This window comes from Danio aesculapii, chromosome 3, assembly GCF_903798145.1.
Source record: "Danio aesculapii chromosome 3, fDanAes4.1, whole genome shotgun sequence".
Taxonomy (NCBI): domain Eukaryota; kingdom Metazoa; phylum Chordata; class Actinopteri; order Cypriniformes; family Danionidae; genus Danio; species Danio aesculapii.
Window position 1 is genome coordinate 5,181,057 of NC_079437.1, and position 12,402 is coordinate 5,193,458.

At 33.9% G+C, this 12,402-nt stretch overlaps 1 protein-coding gene across 1 annotated transcript; it reads left to right on the forward strand.

The window, feature by feature from the left end:
* Positions 1-295: 295 nt before the first annotated feature.
* Positions 296-7,713, forward strand: txn2 (thioredoxin 2). The gene is made up of 4 exons (XM_056452947.1): positions 296-381; positions 2,876-3,135; positions 6,239-6,362; positions 6,882-7,713. The coding sequence occupies exons 2-4, from the start codon at positions 2,876-2,878 to the stop codon at positions 6,996-6,998; spliced, it is 501 nt and encodes a 166-aa protein (XP_056308922.1). The 5' UTR covers positions 296-381; the 3' UTR covers positions 6,999-7,713.
* The last annotated feature ends 4,689 nt before the right edge of the window (positions 7,714-12,402 follow it).

Genomic DNA, 12,402 nt, shown 5'->3' on the forward strand with positions numbered 1-12,402 from the left:
ATTTTAAATTAAAATTACTCAAAATTTTGAGTCTATTGTAACTTGTGAGTGTTTTATTTTATTACCCATTTCTATTTATTATTATTATTATTATTATTATTATTATTATTATTATTATTATTATTATTATTATTGCATTTAAAACATTGCCGTTTTTGAGGATTTCACCTACAGTCAGGTGTTATTTATTTATTTATTTATTTATTTATTTATTTATTTATTTATTTATTTATTTATTTATTTATTTATTTATCATAGCACAGTTAACGTTTCACACAGAATCTCCGCGCCGCGGCATGTCGCTGCGTCGCAGCAGCTGCTCCTCCACGTGAGCGGAAGTGCGTCATCGGTCCGTGAGACCAGAGGACTGTCGAGCTCACGGTAAGAGTTTATTTTATGTGTCGTAACTGTTACAAACACACAAAACAACTCAAAAAACACAAATAATCCGGATTAATGCGACACAGCTCACGCGTTTATGCGCTCGCGGGATTCACAACCGACACACGTGAAACAGCAGAAGCTCAAAGTCACGTGGAGGTTAAAAAGCACACAGATTTACACACAACCGCAGATAAAAGATGACAAACACACGTAAATACACACACATGAGACGAGTGAACGGGTTATAGAGACTCAGAGTGTGTCAACACACTCAACAAGACTGAACATCAGCTGCTCTGCTGTCTTATATTCGTGTGACATGCTATTATTGATCAACTAATGTACTGTTTATTGAAGAATCATGTATAAGTATCGATTAGCCATCATATGTAACATGTATAATAAACACTGCACACACACATCTATCTATCTATCCATCTATCTATCTATCTATGACGAGATATAAGAGAAATCAAAGAACTAATGATTTATATAAAAATAGTAAACGTTTATTGTATATAATATCAGAAAATTAATAACACGTTCATGGTTATATGATTGATGTGAATCTATCAATGTTATTATCACCAAATTATTATTTAATTAATTGTATATTCTTATGTTTGTTTGATTTTATTCCCTTAATTATATGTATGCTTGCATTATATCTGTATTTTCTGCATCAATAACGTACTAATAAACACTAAACATATATATGAGCAATTTAACACTCGTGGCAATGTGATATGGCTGTATATCAGCACTGGTGGGAGGTGTGCGTTGGCTTGATATATATATATATATATATATATATATATATATATATATATATACACACACACACATATATAAATACATATTAGGGCTGCAACAACAAAGCGATTAGCTCGATAAAAATCGATTACTAAAAGAGTTGTCAATGAATTTCAAAATGAATTCATTGTGTCGTGCGACGCTGGGACGTTTGAATATTTAAAAAAAATAGTGGGGTGAAATAGCGGAGCGGAGTGAACACGGTCTCTCTCGCGCGCTGATGCAGAGTTCGGCGCCTCATAAACAGGGATGAGGGTGAAGTGAGTTCAACAGCAGGGTAAATCACTACAGAGTTTTACTTCTGTTCCATTTTGATGTGAGGAACGTGGTTGAAGTCCCTGGTTAAGATTATTTTTCTACCCCATTGGCAAATAATTTTGCTTATTTCAAGCAAAAGAATTGCTTAATTTTCAGGTGTTTTTTCAGAAAACGACATATTTTTACACTATTTACACTCTGACTTGAAAACAGGACAAAAGTACTTCGTTTAGTTTATTATTATAACAGCTCAGGGGTGTTCAAGGAGCAACATGTTTGTGCACTTTCTAAAGATTGTAGTTCTGTATTTGAATAAAGGATTGGATACGAATGCTTTTTTTAAATCAGATTCATCGATTAATTGAAAAAATCATTGACAGATTAATCGATTATTAAAATAATCGTTAGTTTCAGCCCTAATATATATATATTCTATTGTAAAAAAAGATAAATTAATTTAATGCATTTCATTTTATCATTTAATTTATTTATATGCAGTTTTACAATGACTTATCGCACAACAAGACCTGCATAGTCAAGTCTGTGTGATGTCATATATGTTGTTCTCTTTTTTATATTGCCAAATTTCTGTTTAATTTATTGTCTGTCTTTAGGGTTTTTCAATTGTATTTGCTTAAATATATATATATATATATATATATATATATATATATATATATATATATATATATATATATATATATATATATATATATATATATATAACGGTCTGCATTATCTTTGTGTTAACTTACATTCAGTAGATGATATTAGTATACATTTAATAATTATTTAATACGTATTGCTGTGTCCTCACTTTTATATTTAAAACATGTTGTTTTTAATTTATTTTAAAATCAGAAAGTGGTTTATTTCAGTTTTTGGTGTGAAGCGATATAATTACATATGCAGCTCTTCTTTATTTTTCTTTAAAATAATTCAAAATAGAAAAAATACAAAATTAAAGTTTTTCATTTCATTAAAAATTTTTACATTTTAATAAAACAAGACCTTCATATTAGACAATTTAGTTTTTTATTTTAATTAATGTTTATCTACTGTAATGTCATGAAAACTGCCTTTTACCTTCTAAAATACCTTTAATACAGAAGATATTATAAAATAAGAGAGGACAGGAAATATTTTTTCTCATGTCTTGATTTTCTAACTATATTTTTAAATCGTCAATATGCCAATAAATCCCTCAAATATAACTTTAAATGTTTTGAAACTATAAGCAGCATCAGTGAGCTTGTTTGTTGGTAATTACTGACTGTAGTGATGTGTTTTTGGTCATTTAAATATCTTTATGTGTGTGTGTGTGTGTGTGTGTGTGTGTGTGTGTGTGTGTGTGTGTGTGTGTGTGTGTGTGTGTGTGTGTGTGTGTGTGTGTGTGTGTGTGTGTGTGTGTGTGATTCAGATGGCGTTCCGGCTGCTCGCGCGGAGAGTTTCTCGTTTCTCCATGAAGGATGTTCGTGTCCTCATTCTCCCTAGCAGCAGCTCCAGCAGGTCCTCGATCTCCTCCTGTTTTCGCACTGCACCGCCGCTCATCTCACGCTCAATCCCGCGACTCCCATACATCACCAGCAGAAGTGTGTCATTCAATGTGCAGGATCACGACGACTTTACCGAGAGGGTGATCAACAGTGAGCTGCCAGTGCTCATCGACTTCCACGCGCAGTACGTAGACGATCATTTTATCAAAACAACAACATAACAATCAATATATACCCACATGAAAAATACTACATTTATTTGTATTGCTATGGCAACACAACTAAAGTATTTAATCTGTTGTGGTGATTCTATGGTTGCTATGGTGACACAACAACTATGGTAATTAAGATGTTGTAATGATTCTATAGTTTCTATAGTAACACAACAGTAATTAATCTGTTGTGATGATTCTGTTGTTGCTATGGCAACACAACTATAGTAATTAATCCGTTGTGGTGATTCTATGATCGCTATGGTGACACAACAACTATGGTAATTAAGATGTTGTAATGATTCTATAGTTTCTATAGTAAAACAACAGTAATTAATCTGTTGTGATGATTCTGTTGTTGCTACGGTAACACAAAACAGTATTTAATCTGTTGTGGTGATTCTATGGTTGCTATGGTGACACAACAACTATAGTAATTAAGATGTTATAATGATTCTATAGTTTCTATAGTAACACAACAGTAATTAATCTGTTGTGATGATTCTGTTGTTGCTACGGTGACACAAAACAGTATTTAATCTGTTGTGGTGATTCTATGGTTGCTATGGTGACACAACAACTATGGTAATTATGATGATGTAATGATTCTATAGTTTCTATAGTAACACAACAGTAATTAATCTGTTGTGATTATTCTGTTGTTGCTACGGTGACACAAAGCAGTATTTAATCTGTTGTGGTGATTCTATGGTTGCTATGGTGACACAACAACTATGGTAATTATGATGTTGTAATGATTCGATAGTTTCTATAGTAACACAACAGTAATTAATCTGTTGTGATGATTCTGTTGTTGCTACGGTAACTCAAAACGGTATTTAATCTGATGTGGTCATTCTATTGTTGCTTTGGTAAAACAACAACAGTAGTTAATCTGTTGTGGTGATTCTATTGTTGCTATGGTAACACAACAACGGTAATTTAACATGTTGTGGTGATTCGAGTGTTGCTATGGTAACAACAACTATAGTAATTAATCTGTTGTGGTGAATCTACATTTGCTGCGGTAACTCAACAACTCCAGTATAAACAAATAACTCAACACTAGAATTTTACAGGTATAGAGAATATTATACTACAGTACACCACAGTTTACTGTAGTAAAACTAAAGTATTTATTACATTTTCTCAGTTAACTATGTATATATTACAGTATGCTGCAGCATTCATTAACAAGTGTTGGAAATACACTAATTCATACAGTATAATACACTTTATTATGATATATATAACACTGCAGCATATACTATTAATTACTATTGTATTTTTTGCATAGGGGTGAGAGTACAATACGTAAATTATGCTAAATTTTATATATGTTGGCTTTGTGAATTATTAATTAGTGCGGTTAAGTGATTAATCACATCCAAAATAACATTTTGTATTTTCATTGTGTGTGTGTGTGTGTGTGTGTGTGTGTGTGTGTGTGTGTGTGTGTGTGTGTGTGCGTGTGCGTGCATATTTGTTATTTGTATGTTTAAATACAAGCAAAAAAACCTAATAATGATTATTTCATATATTTATATATGCATATAATCAGAATTATTTAGAAATATTTTTATCATATTATTGATATAAATAATACTGTTCTCTAACAGAAGTGTATTTATATACATGTTATATAATACTATAAATAAATATACAAAATACAGAATTTTTTAATACAAATTGTAATTGAAATTATTGACTAATATGCACTAATATTAATACAATTAGATATTACAATTCATATTAATAAATAATAGTTATGAAGTTAGAAATGATTACACTTGTATATATATTTAATAATTCTGTAAATTAGTCTTGGTCAGCTGTTTTTTTCAGCAGCTAAAAATGTTTCTTTTTCCTTTACTGTAGTGTGTCAGTAAAAATATCAGTTTACATTTCCAAACATTATTTTTGCTATTAATTGCAATAATCAAGTTAAACTGAAATTATAATAATATTAGAATGCCTATGTATTATTAGAAACAGCAAAATGTAGAGATTATTGTCCTAAACTGAAGTGATTGCGTTTGGGAACAGAGATGAGGTTCTCAAGGTGAATGCGTACCTTGGCTCTAAGGGTCAAACAACAAAAAATAAGGTCAAGAATCTTGGTGTGAATCTGGAGTCAGATCTGAGTTTCAATAGTCATGTCAAAGCAGTTAGTAAATCAGCATACTATCATCTCAAAAACATTGCAAGAATTAGATGCTTTGTTTCCAGTGAAGACTTAGAGAAACTTGTTCATGCTTTTATCAGCAGCAGGGTGGATTACTGTAACAGCCTCCTCACTGGCCTTCCCAAAAAGACGGTCAGACAGTTGCAGCTCATCCAGAACGCTGCGGCCAGAATTCTGACCAGAACCAGGAAATCAGAGCACATCACACCTGTCCTCAGGTCTTTACACTGGCTCCCAGTTACATTCAGAATAGATTTTAAAGTATTATTACTGGTCTATAAATCACTAAACGGCCTAGGACCTCAATACATTATAGATATGCTCACTGAATACAAACCTAACAGATCACTCAGATCTTTAGGATCAAATAGATTAGAAATCCCAAGAGTTCAGTCAGAGCAGGGTGAATCGGCTTTCAGCTACTACGCCCCTCACTGCTGGAATCAGCTTCCAGAAATGATCAGATGTGCTCCAACATTAGGCACATTCAAATCAAGACTGAAAACACATCTGTTTAGCTGTGCCTTTACTGAATAAGCACTGTGCTTTGTCCGACAGATCGAACTACTATGTTTTTCTCATCTTTTTAATTCTTTTGTAACACATTTTATCTGCTTTTATTTTTTTTTTTTTTATTCTTACCATTTTTATGTTTGTTTTTATTTCTCTTATACTTGTTTCTTTTATTCCTGTTTATGTAAAGCACTTTGAATTGCCACTGTGTATGAAATGTGCTATATAAATAAACTTGCCTTGCCTAAAACCATTTTTAGCTGTTGAAAATACTACTCCACTGAGATGTTTTCGCAATACTGTATACATCTGTAAATATATGATGAATCTGAATCTCTTGTCAACTTTTCTCTTGTGTGTGTGTGTGTGTGTTGTAGATGGTGTGGTCCCTGTAAAATCCTCGGCCCACGGCTGGAAAAGGCCATCGCCAAACAGAAGGGTCGAGTCGCCATGGCCAAAGTAGACATCGATGAACACACAGACCTCGCCATCGAGTATGGGGTACGCTATCGGCATTCTCAAAACACAATATATCAGAACATTCTGGACATTTAAAGTACATATAAGATAAGATTACCCTGAATCACTAGATTAACGGCAAATAAATAAAAAATGTAGCTCAACTGAAACTTAAAGAGAAGTAAATTAATCACAATCAGTAATAAAAAAAAGACACAAACAAATCAATGACTGTAAATGAACGTGAAATTTAAAATAACATTGATATTTATAAATACTTTAATGTAAATAAATAATTCATAAATACTGTAGATATTTACTAATTAAATACTATTAATAAAACCAGAGCAAACTAAATAAAAAAAAACTTTTATTTCAGATTAATGACTTGCTTACACCTAATCTTAACCGAATATATATATATATATATATATATTATTTAAAAAAACCTAAATAATACAAATAACATATCACTAATTTTAAATATTTAAATTATTCGTTAATTATACGAGCTGCGTGTGCGTTAGCTTCCTGCGATCATTATCGGATGTTGTGCCGCAGGTGTCAGCGGTTCCCACGGTGATTGCCATGAGGGGCGGTGATGTCATCGACCAGTTTGTGGGCATCAAAGATGAAGACCAGTTGGATACTTTTGTGCAGAAGCTGATTGGCCAGTGAAGCTGTGAGTCTCCGCCCACCTGCAGCTCCGCCCACCCGCCACTCAAACTCCATCACACGCAATGAGACACGGAAATCTTCACCCAGGAACGGCTACACTTCATTATGTCTGTGTGTGTGCGTGCATTTGTGTGTGTGTGTGTGTGTGTGTGTGTATTTGTATTTGTGTGTGTGTGTATTTGTGTGTGTGTGTGTGTGTATGTGTGTGTGTGTGTGTGTGTGTGTGTGTGTGTTTAGAGCAGGTATGCCCAAACTCAGTCCTGGAGGGCCGGTGACCTGCAGAGATTAGTTCCAGTCCCAATCAGACACACCTGGGCTAGCTAATCAAGCTCTTACTAGGCTTTCTAGAAACATCCTTGCAGGTGTGTTAAGGCAAGCTGGAGCTAAAATCTGCAAGACACCGGCCCTCCAGGACTGAGTTAGGACACCTCTGGTTTAGAGCGTCTGGAGCAGATGTTTACTGCAGTACAGATGTACGAAATGTTCATCCGGTCCACAAGAGGGCGACTTCTCTCTGTTTTACACCCGAATGCCTACTAATGTGAAAGTGTGTGTTTGTTTCCGTTTGCTTTTTCTTTCTTTTCTTTTTTCCTTTTCTTTTTATTCAGTCTGACTGTGAATTTCGAGCAGGATGCATGGGATTGATAAACTGTAATATATCAAAACTAGACAACTTGAACTATAAATAAAGCAACTGTATGATATTTAACTCACAGATATCGGCTTTGTGTTATATATTCTGGAATTATGCCATTATCAAAAGGTTTAAGGTCACTTTTATGAAGTATGGATGCATTAAATTGATCAAAGGTGACGAGAAAATACATTTAAAATGGCACAAATTATTCAAATGTATATTTCGGATGTTAATCTTTTTATTTTGTAAACTAAAGAATCCTGAAAAGCAAAGTACTATATATGTACATGTATATACACTCACCGGCCACTTTATTAGGTACACCTTACTAGGGTTGGACCCTCTTTTTCCCTCAGAACTGATCTTAATCCTTCATGGCAGAGATTCAACAAGCTACTGGAAATATTCCTCAGAGATTTTGCTCCATATTGACATGATAGCATCACACAGTTGCTGCAGATTTGTCGGCTGCACATCCATGATGCCAATTTCCCCTTCCACCACATTACAAAGGTGCTCTATTGGATTGAGATCTGGTGACTGTAGAGGCCATTTGAGAACAGTGAATTCATTGTATGTGTGTATACATGTGTGTGTGTATATACATGTATACATATATAAACACTGCATTTTTTTATTTTATAAACGAAAGGTGCTCTAAACAATGTTTTTTAAGATAAAATTTGTTTTACTCAAACGCATAACAAAATCATGTAAAGTGCTCACTTAGTAAATATTTGCATGAAATTAAAAACACTTATTCTGACTTGTACTTATTAATACACATAAAAGATTAGCGGTCATACTCAATTTGTCTAAATGAAGAAATCTTATCGCTGACTAAGGTAGGTAAAGGTAAAACCATATAGCTTCAAAGTATAAACAATACATTTTATTTTGTATTTTCATAATTTTAAAAGTATACATTTTAAAATACATTATTTTGGGGCCAAATTGTGGTATTTAAATAGTCTTTTAATGTGTCGCAAATATATTGTTCTAAATATACCTCTTACTTTGATGTTATAGGTGTTCCCTGCTGAAAAATCCAGCTTAAACCAGCCTAGGTTGGTTGGCTGGTTTTAGCTGGTTGACCAGCCTGGTTTTAGAGGGGTTTTGGCCACTTCCAGGCTGGTTTCCAGCCATTTCCAGCCTGGTCTTAGCTGGTCAGGCTGGGAGACGACCAACTAAAACCAGCTTGACCAGCCTAGTCAGGCTGGGAGCCCAGCCTAAACCAGCTATGTCCAGCTTAAACCAGGCTGGATTTAGCTGGTCATTTTCCAGCCTGACCAGCTAAGACCAGGCTGGAAATAGCTGGAAACCAGCCTGGAAATGGCCAAAACCCCTCTAAAATCAGGCTGGTCAACCAGCTAAAACCAGCCAACCAGCCTAGGCTGGTTTAAGCTGGATTTTTCAGCAGGGTTCTATAATGGTAAAAATGTATATAGTCATTATTTGTTTAGAAACAAACTGATTTACAGAAAAAATAAAGCTGTTTTACTTCGTTTTTATTATTTATAACCGTGTATGAAATGGCTGTAAATCCCTTCAAGAAACAGCGGGTGGCGCGCAGTTTACGCGGGAATTACAGGGTTGCCAAGTCCACGGTTTCCCTGTGGAATTAGGCTAGTTTTAACTTCTTGCTGCAGGTTGTTTTTTATATTCCGCGGATTAAACATGACACATTGCATCAATTACATTTATATGGTTGTGCTGAAAGATTTTACCCCACTGAATTTTATTCTACAAATGATAAAAACTGCGATTATAATGAACCAGTAAAACTACACATCTGTGAGGCGAACTGGCGCTCGTTTCCATGGTAATAGATTAGCAGGACTTTCCGGGATCGTTCCTAAATAATAAAGGCGAAAGGAACCTACAGAAATAAAGTCTGTCAATTTATTATTTATTTTGGAACATATTTAATGTTTATTATACATTTAAAATAGTTATTTAAAGTTAATTTAACAAGTTTGTGGTTCACTTCCGTCGGAGTCGTGCATTTAGCCGCCACATCATGCTAACGTTAGCTGTGCAGTCAATATTTAAGGTAAGATGGTTGTTTTTGTGATAACATTATCTATACATATGTTAAAGTGCTGGTATTTTCAAAGAATAACCCGTGTATAATGCATTAATTGAGGTAAAATGTGTATTTTACGAACTAGTGGTGGCATATTTTGAGTTTTGATCATATTTATGCTAGTATTGATTGGCCATTTGGGTAGTTTTGTTGTGAAAACCTGATAATATATAAATAACATGTAACATTGGGTCAGTACTGCACTTAAACAAAAAAACAGGGTTGTGTATGGAACAAAATCAATGCCAAATGTATTGAATTAAAAAGCTTGTTGAATAGCAAAAACTGAAAAAAATAATACACCGTATTAACAAGTTCTTGCATTTTAATGACTTGAATTGCAGGGTTTGTATTTTTAGGTCCTGAAATTTAACATAGCTGTTTATTTAAGCTGTGAATAGATCAACTAAAAATATTTCAAACATGTTTTCGTACTTATAAATTCAATAATTCATTTTCAATTTCCAGGATTCACTTACAAAATATTCAATACCCTTTAAAAATACGATGTATAATATTCAAAAGGTAATTTTGAGTTCATTTTATTTCAGTTCAAATATTCGCTTCCATAAATTCAGTGGCTCAAATTCGACTGTTAAAATTCAACATTACATCCGGGAACTGCAGGAAAAGCAATAGATTGCAGATTGAAGATCGCCAGCTGCTTTTCCACCAGCAGGTGGAGATGGAATAATTTAAGATTTTTTACCCAGTAAATAGACGAGAAAAAAAGCTAATAAAGGCACAAAAGTAGCATTTAATATTAATATCAGTGTCTTGGACATTATAAGTAATAAAATGAGTATGAGTAAAATAAGTAAATGATCTTTTGGTCATTTATATTTGCCCTTATGTAACAGAAGCCAGTTGGTGATCGCGTAAACCTCACTCCTCGGATTCAGCGACAGACGTTGTTCTGCAGTGCCATTCACAGACTCTTAAATGGGCAGGTGCTCAGTTACGCTATGTGGTAGGGATGTGACGGTCGCGGAAATTAGCTAAGTGGAGGTGGTGACGGTCGCGTGATTCTCGCTAAGTGTGTGTGTGTGGGGGGGGGGGGGGGGGGGGGTTAATAGGTATGATAATATAATAATGGAAAACACTCTTGTGTTATCATGCTTGGCCAAATGTCACGACTTTCACTTTTCACATTCATATGCACAGGCCCAGATATCATCTGAAACTTCAGAGGTGTTCCCATCAAATATTGGCAGCCATCCAGCATCTCTCAACCAGTATTTGATGTGCGGTGCTGGCTCTGACCGTGACCGGCCACCAGAGCTCGCGCCCACTCGTTTGCCGCGTACAAGCCGCACAGGTATAAAAAAAGCCAAATATTTCATTCATTCATCAATTCATTCATTCTCCTTCGGCTTAGTCTATATTTTAGAGGTCGCCAATCATTTTAAATAATAAAGTAAACATATATATATATATATATATATATATATATATATATATATATATATATATATATATATATATATATATATATATATATTCATTCATAATATAAAAATAAAGGCGTGCAGTAAGCCTAGGCTACTACATAACAATAAAAACAGTTAATCTGGACAAACTAAAGACACCATGGCAGAACCCCAAAAATTAGAAAATGAAAGGCAGGCAGAGTGTTAAAAAGAAATACTAATTTAGAACCACGGATGACTTATTCAAGCGCAGTAGCCTAAATAAATGTTATAAAATAATAAGAATAATAACAATAATAATAATAAAATAATAACAACAACAATAATAATTTAAATAATGATAAATAACTATAGCCTACCCCAATCCTGAAAAAAAGCTGCGTTTAAACAGCGCAAACACTTCTAATAACCCCTTAATGCTTATGCCATATATTAGACGGTTCTGTATTAATAACTGAAGACGCTCCTTTAATGCATTTGCTCGCTATGTTAAATTATTTTAAATTTAATCTTTTAATTAAATTCGGGCGGGTGGCGGGCGGTTGTACCAATCAAATTAAAAAAAAATTATAAATTGTTAAATATGATCTGACCATACCTACATCCAAAAAATCGAGCACACTTTGAAATAGTCAAATTTTCATCAGGTAGTAATATGTCTAGTCGAGTCTATGAGCAACAAGTGCTGTGAGCGAGCGCTCCTTCAGTGCAGCAGCGCGTTATAGAGGCCACGCGCTCTCGTCTGAATCCTGACACTGTAGATGCTATTTTATTCCTGCATAGTGCCAAGAAATTCAAACTAGACCTAAGGTCAGGCATATTAAAACCAATTAGCCTATGTTATCTAGACTACACATAGCCCATGTTTAATATAAACTTCTGAGTTCGGTCAGCTGATAATTTTACGTTCATATTGGTTTAGCCTGTTCTATTCTAGACATGTTGTTTATTAGTTATTTGGCCTCGCTTTTACGTTCTGAGGCTTAAGGTTATTTTGCCAGAATTTCTTTGTCGCAAGCGTAGTATTTCATTATGCTTCAAGTTTGTGGGGATGATCGTAAGTTCATGGGTTATTGGGGCATAGACTTGTCATACAGGCAATTTAGCCTGGTCAGACTTCATGTTCGCTCAAAGAGGGATGGTGTGTATATATATATATATATATATATATATATATATATATATATATATATATATATATATATATATATATATATATATATATATATATATATATATATATATATATAT